Below are 17,030 nucleotides of genomic sequence, written 5' to 3'. Positions count from 1 at the left end.
ATCCAGGATGGAATAATGACAATATTATGGAAAGCAAAGATTGCTACTCACCACAAGAGGAGATATTGAGTCACAGACAGGCACAACAAAAAGACAGGTACACATTTAAGCTTTCAGCTGAAAGATCTTCTTCTAGAGTAGCAATTATGTGAGATGTAGTAAGGGACTGGAGAGAGAAGGCACAGGAGAAACAAATTTCCCATAACTTGTTTCTCCCATCATCTGCCACAGTCCCGCTGTCTGGTCATGGAGAAGCACTCCCCTATTGACACAGACAGTACCACACAGGACTCAACTCTCCAGCAGTACTGTGCATGGTTAACACAGATTTATTCAGTATACTTTGGCAAAATTAAGCCCCTTTTACACGAATAAGTGTCTTTTTTCAATAGACTATTAATGGCAACTCTCCACAGTAGTCCTGCTGATATATTTATTATACAATGTAATGAGACTTGCTTGGTAGGTGTGGTCATTTGTGTTTACATGTCAGTGCCAAAACTGTGAATGTTCTGACAGTACTAAAGAGCAGAAGTGAGGTTATGAGGGATCATTAGCCTTATAGAAAGTGAAAATGTAATAAAAGCAATAAGGAGCTAGCTGTTATACAAGAAATTTAAAGTGGATGTTCTTGACAAAGCTCGTACAATAAGTTCTCCACACTGCTAAGAAATGCAAGGACATTAAAAGTATCATGTAAAATTTCAAACCAACAATGTATATTTGCTTGGGAAAATATATACATACAAATGCATCAAATAATTTTTAAAAGGCTGTACAGAGTATGGTTTTACTTTTTCCTCTGTCCTCATCTATATTTACATCCACACTCTACAAACAAATGTGAAATGCATGGCAAAAAGTGCTTCCCATTGTATCAAATATTTAGATTTCTGTTGTTCCATTCACTCTCGAACAAGGGAATAATGACTGTCTAAATGCCTCTAAGTATACAGTAACAAGTCTGATTTTGTCCTTGTGGTCGCTGCAGGTTGGTTAAAAGGGGCTACAGTATATTCCTCACCTGTCTTCATAACAATTAAAATTACTTCTCTCTTTCAACAGTACTGACTTTACTGTTGAAACAATTTGCATTAATAAAAGATTTAATCTATTTATGCTCCATGTAGCTTTTTTCTCTTTTTCCATATACTGTAAAATCAACATACTATTTCTGTTTTTAGTTTTGAGGACACACACACACGCGCGCACACACACACGCGCGCACACACACAGCGCACACACACACACACACACACACACACACACACACACACACACACACAGACACTTAGAACAAATATCAAGTTCTCATGAAACTTTTGCAATGTGTCAAAGAGACAAAAGCACAGCATCCTCTACTATACATAAGTGAGGTGAGAACTGATTAACTTCTGATGTTACCAGATGCCGATGCATTCCCCAGTTTCTGTGTGTGTTCAATCCTCAGTATACTCAGAATTTTAGAACTCCACACTCAATCACTGATATCACTTATCCACTTGTGACATGGCTGGTGGCAGATTTGCATGCCTCACACTACATGCACCCACTATGAATAGTCAATTTAGATGGAAAAGTCGCACATGTGAAACAGGCCTTACTGCTAATTACGTATCAATAAACCAGCACACATAGTTACTTCACCACTAAATTGTGTATACATTTCTTTTTATGTAAATAATCAAATAATAAAATATCAATAGCTCCATGTATGAAATTATTTCTGTATCTGTGTCAATTTTTCCAACTTACTTCTGGTGTCTCGAGTTTTTTCAAATTCTAACTGATTGAGTATGCGGTTCTTTTGATTTTCAAATTCCATTCTTTTCTTCATTCTCTCTTGCTGTGTTCTGTAACAGAATCCAAAAAATGTGAATTACATGTAACTGATACAGAGTTTGTAGAAGAGTGATTGATTAGCAATGTTGGTCAAATTTCTTCTCTTACATTAGCCAGAAAAATTAATTAAATATGTATTTAATTCAAAACATATGTATTTTATATACACACTTTTTAAACTTTAAGTATGGTACAATTATAAAGCAAACTGTTCTTAACAAATTGACTAAAATATTACTTTGAAACAACACTAATTTCACCTCAAGGAGCAAGAATAAAAGTGTGTGTGTGTGTGGTGGGGGGGGGGGGGGAGGGGGAAGCCCTTATCTTTTCCCAATCACCTCTGCAACTCATTTTAACACTTACCTTCTCCCGACCACCTCTGCAACTCTATACTCTATCTGTAAACATGTGCTTCCATATGTATATGAAGATGCATTTTTTCTTAGAAAATAAAGGCATGGTAAAAACATTTCTAAAGATCTTGAGGTTCTGTATTGCTGAATCTGAAGTTAAATGTCAACAGGAGTTCACCAAATAGCTTCAAAAACTGTGGGTCTGACAACAATACTGATGATTGAATAAAATCTTTTCAGTTTCCAACTGACGCAGCTTGAAATCAGAGAACACAATATTCAGCACACCACTATAAAAGAAATCAAGGATGAATATTGATTGTTTTAAATTATCTTTACATGTGACATCCTTCCATTCCCAAACCCACACCTATCCTTAGGGGTAAAATTTCATCATCATTCTCACCTGTCAGCCTAACAACCCAGAAAGCTAAGGATTCATTTTTGTTGTTTTCAGCTACCTGTGTGTCTCCCAGTACTTACTCTCAAACTCATTTCTAGAAGTTTTAGGAATGTCTTAACACACACTCCTGTCCAAATAGTAAATGTGAACATGGGGAGTCCTGGGTGTAATATAAATAATGAATAAAGTGTACAATGTATAGTTCCGGCATAGAGCCCCTAACAGGCATGCTTCAAGTACACAGTGAGTTGTTACCTTTATCCTTTCCATTATTTGCCTAAATAAATAGTACTTTCCACGAGTAACAACTCTATTGAAATTGCTCCAAGGAATTACCACTGTGTGTTGAACCCCCCCCCCCACACACACACACACACACACACACACAGAGAGAGAGAGAGAGAGAGAGAGAGAGAGAGAGATGCATGACAAAAATTTACATGTGTACATCCATTTTATATGTGCTGATGATCTTGTATCACTAATGACTGAATTCTTACCTATTTCCTTAGCGAAACGTAAATTAATAATACAAAAAAGTTCCAAAAATGAAAAATAATCAGCTAATGTAACAGAGAGAAGATGTGATTCATGAGTGGTTTCAACGTCACCCACGAGCTACTAGGTGACATTACCTGAGCTCTCGTTCTTCATATTGCCTAATGTTTGCTACCCCTATCTGGGAACAAAAACTAGCAAATACAATGTCTTCAACATTGTTCATATTTTCTTTAATTTCTTGAATTTGCTGGTCACGATTACGCATTGTTCTTTCAATTTCTGCAATAGTTGGCTGCAAAAAAACATGTATTTGAGAACCATAATATATATTTACAGACATTTCAAAATGTCACACATTGAGGTAAGGTAGAACAACATTAAGTGATATTCTATATTATAAGAATGCAATGAACTCTAATACTTACTCCAAAATTTTCAGATTTGGTTTTTAGACTAGCAAGTTCTACTTCTAATTGCTTGATTTGTTTCATCTGAAAAACCAAAAGCAGACCAATGCTAAGTGATGTTTATATTTCTACTTACAAAATGCTGACAACTTACAAAGCATACAGTTGCCATGACAGTAAATGCACTTAATAACTTACCGTATTCTCACGGTCAGTTTTTGAGTATTTCAACCGTGTTTCAAGGCCCCGAATTTGTGAATCTACTGTATTAAGTTCAGATTCTTTCCGAGACTTCTTCATTGAGTCTCTGAGCTCTTCAGTTAATTTTTCCTAGAAAAAAAAAAGTAATAAAATAAACTCTGTTTAGGACTGAAGTATCCTTCCTCACCTCAACATCATGCTTGTGCATGTGAAATAATGTTTATCAGAAAGTCTTTCTGTACGATGGTTTTCTTATGATTTTAAGTTAGGAATGAACACATATCAATGTATGGTGCAGGATTTTTGTGACTACCTTCCAAAGCAACACGTAATCACAGGTTTAATAAAATCAGAGAAGAGAAAAACTCTTTAACACAAAAGAGGATTGGGTCAACTGAAAAAACTCAACCTTGGAACACAGATGACGACTGAAGAGAAATCTCACTACATTTACCAATAAATTGTGTGTACTTTTAGAATCTAACAGGAAGCAGTTTATATGATGCTGAATGGGGATCCAGATCTTAGTAAAATATTCTGGAAGCTGAATTCTGTGAGCAAATGCAATAAAATTTCAATTCTGCTCACCACATAGGTGTTGAGATGCAGACAGGCACAATGAAGAAAAAAGTGCTTAACATTTAAGCTTTTGGACAAAAAGCTCCTCCTCCTGAAATAGAAAATACACACACATTCACACTAGCCAAAAATGATGGGGACAGGACAGGGCTGCTAGGAACAGCGTTGAATGGCTGCTCTAAGGGCGGCAGATTTTCTATTGTTTAAAATTTCGATTCTGATAAGGTAACTTGCTTTTTTCAGGCTTGGTGCCACAGTCTCTTGAAATTTCCATTCCTACTGAGATGGTTTATTTTCATAGATCAGTATTTGTTTGAACCACTATTTGCCAATTTCAGTTATAATAGGATTTTAATGGGCTGGGGCAAACACATACCACAGTTCCAGCTTTTGGAGCCTGCGGTTCTTCTTCTGGTAGAAGGGTTGAAGTGGAAGCGAGAGGGATGAAGGAAAAAGACTAGCGAGGTTCAGGAAGTTGGGAGAGTGACGAAAAAGTCGTCCAGATCCCAAGGTCAGGGGAGACTTACTGGACGGGATGAGAAGGAAAGATCGATTGTTGGAGACTGCACCTTACAAGATTCGAAAAGCTGAGAGCTTAAAGGTGAAAGGTAGGGTAATAAGCAGGAAAGAGGTTGCTGCCAAGACAACATTGTGCAGAGTTGATAAGAGCAAAAATCTGTTTATGTGGAAGAGGCAGGGGGAGGAGGGAGAATAGACAGGTCAGAAAATAAAAGAGTTACACCTAGATCAGAATAACAAAGTGATTGACAGCTAGCTGTTCCAGGGCTGCTACCACAGCAACAGCCAACCACAGAATGTGGATGGCTGCACCTCCTGTTCCATTCACCATTGTCAGATATCTGTTACTTCTGGTAGTGGCTACTGTAGCCAGTTGTAGATGACGCTCATGGCCGGCAACAGAAACAGCTGTGATCCATTTTGTTGTGTGCTTTGTTTCTCTTTGCTGCGAGTTTATTTTGCCTTACAGAATGTCTGAAGCTTGCAGTGGAAGTGTGCAAAAATGTGTGGCAGCTGAACGGAAAGTTCAGCGATCTACTCATGTTTTTCATGACCAGACGTGAGTTTGTGCACTCAGTGTGAGAATATTTCGAGAAAGAGAGAGACAATGGAGTTACTCTTTCGTCTCTAATGAACGTTGTTGAAGAAACTGCAGACACCTTGAAGATACACAAAAATACTGTCATCAAAATTTGTAAGGATAAATGGTGCGCAGAAGCGGAAGAGCATGGATCAGCCAAACAGCAGACACCCGGGAAGAATAGAAGGACAGAACCACATGTAATAAACTTGGGACTCTTTTGAACTAGATGCTGTTCATCACCACATATACGGATATTACATGAGAAAAGAACATCCAACTATTAAAAACTGTGCATTTCTCCTCGTGAGGCAGAATTATTCAGAGGCAGCTAAATGTCTTTGTTAACGGTTGTCAGAGCCCTCAGTTTTTGGTATAAAAAAAATATAATGGAGGGAGGTGACACCGCAGTGTGGCATTGTTGATTTTTAAGAACTATAGTTAAAGTGCTGTTTGAAGACATTGTGTGGCTTGACGAAACCTGGATAAATGTCAGTCATTCTGTCAGAAAACACTGGACAGGTGATAGCATATGTGGAAGTTCTGCTGTTCTGGTGGGAAAGGGCGCAAGAAGTATTGTCTTGCATGCTAGAACTGCGTCTGGTTTCGTACGTAACTATCTCCTCAATTACATATCGAGGAAAACAAAGGACTACAGAGGAGATGCACCACGATAGTTTTCTGAAGTTGTTCAAGAGGCAACTGCTGGAAAACTTAAATCAGCGCCTGTCATTGTAACATATTATGCCACGTACCATTCCGTAATTAAAGATAAAGCTCCAACGATGGCAACGAAAAAAGCCGATATTGTTTAATTTTGAAATGCCACGACCTGAAAATTTAGGATGATTTATGCAAGGTGGAGCTCACGGAAATAGTAAAGAAAAATAAGCCACAATTCCAACAGTATATTGTGGACGAGGCAGCTAAAGATCATGGCAACAGGGTCCTTAGGCTTCTACCATACCACTGGCACTTTAATGCCATCGAAATGTTTTGAGCACAAATTAAAAATTACACAACAACAAATAAAACAAAAGGAATGTTAGAGGAGGCAGTGACACAAATAACCAAGAGAAGGCAAGAAATAATGTATGCCACACAGAAACGGTTGTTAAAGAAGTGTGGGAAATTGAAGTGAGTGTCGAGTAATGTAGAAAACATAATTATATCCTTGAACAATTCCAGTGCCTCATCCAAGGACCAGAGCTGAGGTAATGACAGTGTCGAAGAAGAAAGTGATTCTGAACTAAGTGGCATTTACCTTTTGCCTTTATTTTTGTGTTTGTATTTCATATTTTTGACTGAATGGTGTGCGCTGCAGTTGCACAATGAATCTCATCTCATTATTAAGGAATACCCCTCTGCAGAAGTATAACACTCTGCATACACACTTCAGTGACAGTAAGTACTCAAGCAGTTTATATTATTTTAATGTTAGTTATTGTATTTTCATGAGCAATTCAGATCCATTTCAACACACAATTCATTCGGATTACTGTAAAAACAGTGCTCTTCTTGTTGCTTTTGTTGAGATATATAAATAATAGAAAGATGGCATCATTTTATACATGGGAGTACGTTTATTAAGCCAAAAGTATACACTCCTGGAAATGGAAAAAAGAACACATTGACACCGGTGTGTCAGACCCACCATACTTGCTCCAGACACTGCGAGAGGGCTGTACAAGCAATGATCACACGCACGGCACAGCGGACACACCAGGAACCGCGGTGTTGGCCGTCGAATGGCGCTAGCTGCGCAGCATTTGTGCACCGCCGCCGTCAGTGTCAGCCAGTTTGCCGTGGCATACGGAGCTCCATCGCAGTCTTTAACACTGGTAGCATGCCGCAACAGCGTGGACGTGAACCGTATGTGCAGTTGACGGACTTTGAGCGAGGGCGTATAGTGGGCATGCGGGAGGCCGGGTGGACGTACCGCCGAATTGCTCAACACGTGGGGCGTGAGGTCTCCACAGTACATCGATGTTGTCGCCAGTGGTCGGCGGAAGGTGCACGTGCCCGTCGACCTGGGACCGGACCGCAGCGACGCACGGATGCACGCCAAGACCGTAGGATCCTACGCAGTGCCGTAGGGGACCGCACCGCCACTTCCCAGCAAATTAGGGACACTGTTGCTCCTGGGGTATCGGCGAGGACCATTCGCAACCGTCTCCATGAAGCTGGGCTACGGTCCCGCACACCGTTAGGCCATCTTCCGCTCACGCCCCAACATCGTGCAGCCCGCCTCCAGTGGTGTCGCGACAGGCGTGAATGGAGGGACGAATGGAGACGTGTCATCTTCAGCGATGAGAGTCGCTTCTGCCTTGGTGCCAATGATGGTCGTATGCGTGTTTGGCGCCGTGCAGGTGAGCGCCACAATCAGGACTGCATACGACCGAGGCACACAGGGCCAACACACGGCATCATGGTGTGGGGAGCGATCTCCTACACTGGCCGTACACCACTGGTGATCGTCGAGGGGACACTGAATAGTGCACGGTACATCCAAACCGTCATCGAACCCATCGTTCTACCATTCCTAGACCTGCAAGGGAACTTGCTGTTCCAACAGGACAATGCACGTCCGCATGTATCCCGTGCCACCCAACGTGCTCTAGAAGGTGTAAGTCAACTACCCTGGCCAGCAAGATCTCCGGATCTGTCCACCATTGAGCATGTTTGGGACTGGATGAAGCGTCGTCTCACGCGGTCTGCACGTCCAGCACGAACGCTGGTCCAACTGAGGCGCCAGGTGGAAATGGCATGGCAAGCCGTTCCACAGGACTACATCCAGCATCTCTACGATCGTCTCCATGGGAGAATAGCAGCCTGCATTGCTGCGAAAGGTGGATATACACTGTACTAGTGCCGACATTGTGCATGCTCTGTTGCCTGTGTCTATGTGCCTGTGGTTCTGTCAGTGTGATCATGTGATGTATCTGACCCCAGGAATGTGTCAATAAAGTTTCCCCTTCCTGGGACAATGAATTCACGGTGTTCTTATTTCAATTTCCAGGAGTGTATAATGATCCTGTAAATCAAACTCAAACACCGCACATTAAAAGGTAGCATGAGAAGCAGTCCAGTAAGGAACCACAGATGTTGCTGCTACAGCAGAATGCACATGCACGCACTAGCAACACCACTCCCTTCCACACTAACTGTGCTTCCATTGTCAATCACTTTGTTATTCTGATCCGGCTACAGAAAACTAAAAGGGAGTGAAAGAAGGAACAGTTACTTAGAAGAAATGTTGAGACTGAAAAAATTAACATAAATTAAGACCAGGTGGGTGGTGAGAACGAAGGACATGTCATAATGCCAGTTCTCATCTCCAGATTTCTGAGAAACTGAAGGACATGTCATAATGCCAGTTCTCATCTCCAGATTTCTGAGAAACTTAATATCGGGAACAAATCCAGATGTCATGTCTTGTGAAACAGGCACTGAGATCATGACTGTCATGCTGTAGAGCATGCTCTGCAACAGGATATTGTGTGCTGCCAGTATACACCATACCTATGCTAAAGACACCACCCATTTCCCAGACCAGCTGAAATCTGTGCCCATCCCACTCCCACCAAACACCTTGCTTGTCAATATTGATGCTGCCTCCCTCTATACCAAAATATTCCTTTTCATGGTCTGTCTGCTGCTGAACATTACCATAACCAGCGTGCATCTGATTCCGAACCTATGATGTCCTTCCTGCTCGCCATAATCAACTTTATACTTACCAACAAATACTTTACCTGTGAGGAACCAAACATGTGAACAGATCAGGGGCATGGCCGCACGAGACAGGATGGCTCCTTCCCATGCCAACTTTTCATGGTTCGTTTGGAGGGACTGATATCTTCAGCACCTGATTTGGTTTAAATACACTGATGAATCTTTGCTGTGTGGACTTACGGTGAGGCTGATCTGCTAAAATTCTCACAAATAAGTTTCACATGGTCTTATTCGGAATCCAAAGCCACTTTCCTTGACGTTGACCTCATCCCCAATGAGGGCCAGCTACACACTTCTGTTCACATTAAACCTACTAACAAAACCTATGCTCCATCTGCACCCATTTCTCTACCCTATGGCTCCTACCTCTGTGACTGCCGTGCTGTAACACTTGCCCTACGCATGCTCCTACCATGACTTATGCCAGCCCTGTAACTGGCAAAACATATAGTATCAAACATTGTTTGGCTTTCTACATTGGTATGACTACCACCAGGTCACCAGTTAGGGTGGAATGGGAATAGGCAGAGAATATATGTTTGCAAAACACAATATCCTGTTGCAGAGCATGCTCTACAATCTGACAGTAATGACCTCGGTGCCTGTTTCACCACACTTATCATCTGGATTCTTCCCCAAGACACCAGTTTCTCAAAACTCCACAGGTGGGAAATGACATTACAACATGTTCTTCGTTCTCGCCATCCACCTGGTCTTAATTTCCATTAATCTCTCCAGTCTCAGCATTTCTTGACAGCAACTAGTCCTTTCTTCACTTTCTATATCTTTCATTTTCTATGTCTATTATTCTCTGCCTCTCCCACCTCCATCACACACAATGAACTTAGCTTTCCGCTCTTATTAACTTGTGCTAGGTGTTTTGGCAGTAATCTCTGTATTACTTATTAACTTCTCTTCTGACTTTAAGCTCCAGGTTTTCAAATCTCATCCAGTGCAATTCCCAACAATCAGTCTTTCCTTCTCATCCCGTCCACTAAGTCCCCTCCAACTCAGGGTTCTGTGCGAGTTTTCTGTAACTCTCCCTATTTCCTAAGCCTTTTCAGTCCCTTTCCCTCATCCCTCTTCCTTCCCCTTCCACCAGGAGGAGGAGCAACTGGCTTTGAAAGCTTGATATTTCATTCCGCCACAATGAGAGCCACTGATTCTGAAAGCTTGCATATTGCCTCAACTTTTTTATATGTTTTCTCCTGCTGTCTACTTGACGAGTAGATTTTTTTATCTATCTAATTGTATTTTCAACTAAATAACTGGGTATTACAATTATTAACACCTTAGATAAGAAACATCACACAGTAAATGTTTTGGGGAAGGAAAACCAAATACTGCATTTTATTGGGAGAAGATTTAGAAGATGCAACAGATCTCTTAAAGAGACTACATCCACTACTCGTCTGTCATCTCCTGGAACAGTGCTGCATGGTATGGGATCCATACCAGAGGACCTATTATCGTGAAATGGGGGAGAGTGTAACAGATGTGGTACCTAAAGTTGGGTTTCCAATCATTCAAATGAAGACTTTCTCGTTGTGGTGAGATATTTTCACAAAATTTCAGTCACCAACATTATCCTATGAATGCGAAAATACTTCGATGACACCTACCTGAAATGATCATCACAATGAAGCAACAGAAATTAAAGCTTACTTGGAAAGAGTTAAGTGTTCATTTTCCCTGCACGCTATTTGAGGATTGGATGGTAGAGAAATAGTCTGAAAGTGGTTCAATGAAAGGTCTGCCACACACTTAAGTGTGAGTTGCAGATTAGACATGTAGATATAGAAGTAAAAATTATGGCCAGAGTCCCAGAAGATACCTTACAGTCTAAAATCTGGTTTTTGAAATCTGTCTCACCATTATACACTATCTGATCAAAAGCATATGGACACCTATTAGTGGGCATTAATATGGAGTGTGTTCACCCTCTGCCTTTATGTTGTCTTGAACTCTGCTGCGAACACTTTCAGTGATTGTCTGAATGTCTGTGGAGGGCATTCTTCCTTAAGAGCTGAAACCAGAGAAGATAATGATGGTGGACACAAGGGTCTGGAGCGAAGTTAACATTCTAACTCATCCTAAAGGTTCACTGGGTTCAAGTTGGGACACTGCGCAGCCCAGTCAATTTCAGGATGTTACTGCCCACTAATCATTGCCTCCCAGACACTGTTTTATGAGAGGGTGTACTGTCAAGCTGAAGCAGACAATCACTGCCTCTTAATTGTTCCAGTATTGTTCACAGTACACAGTACTGCAAAATGTGTTCATATCATTCTGATTGTAATATTTTCTCACGAGTAACAGAGAGACCACAACTTAATCATGAAACAACCCTATACTGAACCACCAACATTTCTGTATTCACTGTTAATAATACACATGATGGCAGGCAACGTTCTTCAGACATTCGCCAAACCCCAACCCTTCTGTCTGAGTGCCACAGGGTATAGCATAATTCATCACTTGTTTCTAGTCATCCACTGCCAAGAAGTTTCGCTCTTCACACCACCTCCTGTCACTTAAGACTGACTACAGAGATACGTGACTTAAGAGAAGCCGTTTGACCACTGTACCCCTCTCTTTTTAACTGCCTGCAAATAGTTATTGAGGTGGCAGGACTAATGGTAGCACTTTGCACCTCATGAATGATACCTTCCACTGTTTGCATGTGATATTTTTACACTCACCCTTTGCATTGCACAACGGTACTTATCTGTCAGTACACGATTTCTGACAGGTCTTGGTTTCACTGTGGTTGTTCCACCTGATTTCTGTGTTAAGTTTATGGCTAGTCTCATTTCTGCTCCTTCTCAGTACTTTCATTTTTCTTCAGTCTTGCTTACATTATCAAACACAACATTAGGATTGCCTCTTTGGTGCCTTTACCTTTCCTAAAGTCAAACTAATCATCATCTACCAGATCCTCAATTCCTTTTTCTATTCTTCTGTATACTATTCTTGTCAGCAACTTTGATGCACGAGCTATTAAACTGACTGTGCAATAGGTGAGTAACAATTCATTATTTTCATAATACTGTCATTCTTTTCCAGGAAAGCTTTTCTTGCTGTTGCCAGTGTGCATTTTATATCCTCTCTATCTCGAGCATCATCAGTTATTTTGCTGCCCACATAAGAAAACTCGATGACTACTTTTAGTGTCTCATTTCCTAATCTATTTCTATTAGCATCACCTGATTTAATTCACTTGCCGACATTCATCTTATAACCTCTTTTCAAGACACTATTCATCCATTCAGTTGGTCTTGAAAGTACACTGACATCTCTGACAGAATTCTCATATTTAAGCAAGCTTTCACAGATTTACATTTCTCATCTAGTTAATCATGCTCTACCAGTTTGCACTCCTGTCAATCTCATTTTTTGGACATCTGCATTTCATTTTGTTGTCGTTTTTATATTTTCGCCTTCCTCCAATTAGATAAAGTATCTCATATGTTATACAAGGATTTCTATTGGGCCCTTTTTTGCCTGGTCCTCAACTGCCTTTACTATATATCTCGAAACTATTCCTTACCCCTATTTCACACAGTTATACCTAATGCTCTCGTTGAAACTCAATAGTTTTTGATTCACTCAACTCATCCAGGTCTCACCATCAGGGATCAGAGTCCACATCTGCCCCTGAAAATGTTTTGCAGTTTAAACTCTGGTTTTGAAGTCTTTGTCATGCCATTATGAAAATACCATTGTGAAATCCGTATGAAACCTTCTAGGGTCTCCAGGTTTCTTCTTCATGATTTTTTGACTGGGGATTAACAATGATTAAATTTTGCTCAGTGTAAAATTCTATAAGGCAGCCACCCCTTATATCCCCCCCCCAAGTTCACATTCTCCTATTATTCTTCCATCTTTTCCTTTTCCTATTACTGAAATCTAGTATTCCATCATAAATAAATTTTCATTTTCCTTAACTATTTGGATAATTTCTGTTTAAACTCAGCAATCATTCTTTCAACCTCTTCCTCATCTGCAGAGCTAGTACTCATACAAATTTGCACTACTGTGGTGGATGTTGACTGTGTGTATTTTAGGGACCTAAAAAATTAAAAAACACGAAATTACCTAATAGACACTATTTCATAGCAAACTGTAGCGGCTGTTGAACTGTCTACATAGGATAACACGCCACATAAAGCAACACAGCACCCAGCTGTGGGAACTAGCATCATCAAACAAAGAAATGTCTATATTTGTCTGGTTGCTGAAGTTCAAAAATTGATATAATGTGGCACTATCAGTATGGCAGTTTTAGGTGGCGGATGTTTTGAACTGTAGTCACATCAAATATTGCTAGAGGTCAGCCCTGAAGTACCTTGTTTATAACTGACAATTTCACCACGCAACTGCAGGTCATCCATTACCAAATGCTTCATGTTGTATGTTGTTTTCTTTTCTTATTTTGAAATGACTGAAAAGACTAATCCTGGTCTATCATGGATTTCAATTATGACCCTCACAACAACACGGACTGGCAATCCCTGTAGCTCTATGTCAGTTCTGCTTTTGTAGAAAAACAGAAAAATGATGTAGGCTTCTGAACTGCGAGAGGGATTCACATCAAAATTTGTCAATCATAGTAAGTGTGATGAAAGACCCATTCAAGATTATTATGGATGATGAGGTTTGGTTGTTGCCTTTAATTTGTCCATCCACAGTACTGTGGATGGACAAATGAAGAATAAGAAATAAGACTTTTAAAATAAGGAATGAAAATAATGTTGAGGGTAATGTTAAATATTTCCATATGAACAGAGGGCAGTTTTCCCATGACACATTTATCTTTCTAGAGATTAAATTTATGCAGCTGTTCCACGTCATATCATTACCCAAGTAAATTGCCTGTCACTGACATTACGTTGCAGAATGAAATAATACACAGCTCAACAAAATCCAACAATGGAAAATCCTGTATAATATTGACAATTCATCAAAAATTGGTATCGAATACCTTACCTTAAGAGCTTTCAGCTGAGACATGTGCTTTTCATCCCAGCGTTTTGCTTTTCGTGCAAGATCCAGACTACCTCCAGAGATAATCCCAGACTTCTGGTAAAAGGTTCCATCTAGTGCTACAGCCTGCAAAGGAGCACATTGTAACAAGAGAACTAATAGTAAAATAAACTTTTATGCAGCTTAAACATTTAACATGCTTATCAAACAATGGAAAATCCACGATGGAATGTAACGATATTATGAAAAGAATAGTTGCTACTCACTATATAGTAGTGATGCTGAGTCGCAGATAGGCACCATGAAAAGACTGTGACAAAATAAATTTTTTACCAACAAGGCATTTGTCAAAAATAGATCACACACACACACACACACACACACACACACACACACACACAGAGCCTTGTTGGCCGAAAGCTTATTTTGTGACAGTCTTTTTGTTGTGCCTATCTGCGACTCAGCATCTCTAACATGCTTATCAGTAACTTAAACAATAAAGGTGACAACAATTATTTTCTATTCTGGAAAGGAATCACTTGAGGAAACTATAAGGTTTGCTACTCTATCCTGTGCAAGCTTCTTCATCTCCCCGTACTTACTGCAGCCTACATCCTTCTGAATCTGCTTAGTATGTTCCTCTCTTGGTCTCCCTCTACGATTTTTACCCTCCACACTGCCCTCCAATACTAAATTGGTGATCCCGTGATGCCTCAGAACATGTCCTACCAACCGATCCCTTCTTCTAGTCAAGTTGTGCCACAAACTCCTCTTCTCCCCAATTCTAATCAATACCTCTTCATTAGTTATGTGATCTACCCATTTAATCTTCAGCATTCTTCTGTAGCACCACATTTCATTGGTTTCTGTACAAATTGTAAATAGCCTTTCACTCCATGTATTTTACCCCTGCCACCTTCAGAATTTGAAAGAGAGTATTCCAGTCAACATTGTCAAAAGCTTTCTCCACGTCTACAAATGCTAGAAACGTAGGTTTGCCTTTTCTTAGTCTAGCTTCTAAAATAAGTCGTAGGGTCAGTACTGCCTCACGTGTTCCCATATTTCTATGGAATCCAAACTGATCTTCCCCGAGGTCGGCTTCGACCAGTTTTTCCATTCGCCTGTAAAGAATTCGTGTTAGTATTTTACAGCTGTGACTTATTAAACTGAGAGTTCGGTAATTTTCAAATCTGTCAACACCTGCTTTCTTTGGGATTGGAATTATTATATTCTTCTTGAAGTCTGAGGGTATTTTGCCTCTCTCATACATTTTGCTCACCAGATGGTAGAGTTTTGTCAGGACTGGCTCTCCCATGGCTGTCAGTAGTTCTAATGGAATGTTGTCTACTCCCGGGGCCTTGTGTCGACTTAGGTCTTTCAGTGCTCTGTCAAACTCTTCAGGCAGTATCATATCTCCCATTTCATCTTCATCTGCATCCTCTTGCATTTCTATAACACAGCCCTCAAGAACATCGCCCTTGTATAGACCCTCTATATACTCCTTCCACCTTTCTGCTTTCCCTTCTTTGCTTAGAACAGTGTTTCCATCTGAGTTCTTGATATTCATACAGGTTCTTCTCTTTTCTCCAAAGGTCTCTTTAATTTTCCTGTAGGCAGTATCTATCTTACCCCTAGTGAGATAAGCCTCTACATCCTTACACTTGTCTTCCAGCCATGCCTGCTTAGCCATGTTGCACTTCCTGTCGATCTCATTTTTGATACGTTTGTATTATTTTTGCCTGCTTCATTTTCTGCATTTTTTATTTTCTCTTTTCATCAAATTCAATATTTCTTCTGTCATCCAAGGATTTCTACTAGCCCTCGTCTTTTTACCTACGTGATCCTCTGCTGCTTTCACTACTTCATCCATCAAAGCTACCCACTCTTCTTCTAATGTATTTCTTTCCCCCATTCCTGTCAATTGTTCCCTTATGCTCTCCCTGAAACTATGTACAACCTCTAGTTTAGTCAGTTTATCCAGGTCCCATCTCCTTAAATTCCCACCTTTTTGCAGTTTCTTCAGTTTTAATCTACAGTTCATAACCAATAGATTGTGGTCAGAGTCCACATCTGCCACTGGAAATGTCTTACAATTTAAAACCTGGTTCCTAAATCTCTGTCTTACCATTACATAATCTACCTGAAACCTGTCAGTATCTCCAGGCTTCTTCCATGTATACAACCTTCTTTTATGATTCTTGAACCAAGTGTTAGCTATGATTAAGTTGTGCTCTGTGCAAAATTCCACCAGGCGGCTTCCTCTTTCATTTCTTACCCCCAATCCATATTCACCTACTATGTTTCCTTCTCTTCCTTTTCCTACTATCGAATTGCAGTCACCCATGACTATTAAATTTTCGTCTCCCTTCACTGTCTGAATAATTTCTTTTATCTCATCATACATTTCTTCAATTTCTTCGTCATCTGCAGAGCTAGTTGGCATATAGACTTGTACTACTGTCGTAGACGTGGGCTTCGTGTCTATCTTGGTCACAACAATGCGTTCCCTGTGCTGTTTGTAGTAGCTTACCCGCATTCCTATTGTTTTATTCATTATTAAACCTACTCCTGCAATACCCCTATTTGATTTTGTATTTATAACCCTGTATTCACCTGACCAAAAGTCTTGTTCCTCCTGCCACCAAACTTCACTAATTCCCACTATATCTAACTTCAACCTACCCATTTCCCTTTTTAAATTTTCTAACCTACCTGCCTGATTAAGGGATCTGACATTCCTTGCTCCGATCCGTAGAATGCCAGTTTTCTTTCTCCTGATAACGACGTCCTCCTGAGTAGTCCCCACCCGGAAATCTGAATGGGGGCTCTTTTACCTCCGGAATACTTTACCCAAGAGGACGCCATCATCATTTATCCATACAGTAAAGCTGCATGCTCTCAGGAAAAATTACGGCCGTAGT

The 17,030-nt window shown here is 40.4% G+C and overlaps 1 protein-coding gene across 2 annotated transcripts in view; it reads right to left on the bottom strand.

The window, feature by feature from the left end:
• The window catches only part of LOC126251397 (structural maintenance of chromosomes protein 1A), a 191,919-nt gene that overhangs the window by 76,029 nt on the left and 98,860 nt on the right, over positions 1–17,030 (bottom strand). For both annotated transcript variants that reach the window (XM_049951796.1, XM_049951797.1), the window contains exons 12-16: positions 14,113–14,235; positions 3,708–3,839; positions 3,528–3,593; positions 3,237–3,394; positions 1,756–1,853 (exon numbers count right to left, since the gene is read on the bottom strand). In XM_049951796.1, coding sequence (XP_049807753.1) covers positions 1,756–1,853; positions 3,237–3,394; positions 3,528–3,593; positions 3,708–3,839; positions 14,113–14,235 — 577 coding nt within the window. The remainder of the gene's footprint in view (positions 1–1,755; positions 1,854–3,236; positions 3,395–3,527; positions 3,594–3,707; positions 3,840–14,112; positions 14,236–17,030) is intronic.

Source organism: Schistocerca nitens, chromosome 4, assembly GCF_023898315.1.
Source record: "Schistocerca nitens isolate TAMUIC-IGC-003100 chromosome 4, iqSchNite1.1, whole genome shotgun sequence".
NCBI classification, from domain to species: Eukaryota; Metazoa; Arthropoda; class Insecta; order Orthoptera; family Acrididae; genus Schistocerca; species Schistocerca nitens.
Note: the sequence above shows the minus strand (reverse complement) of the source record. Positions and strands in the feature narration are given on the sequence as shown.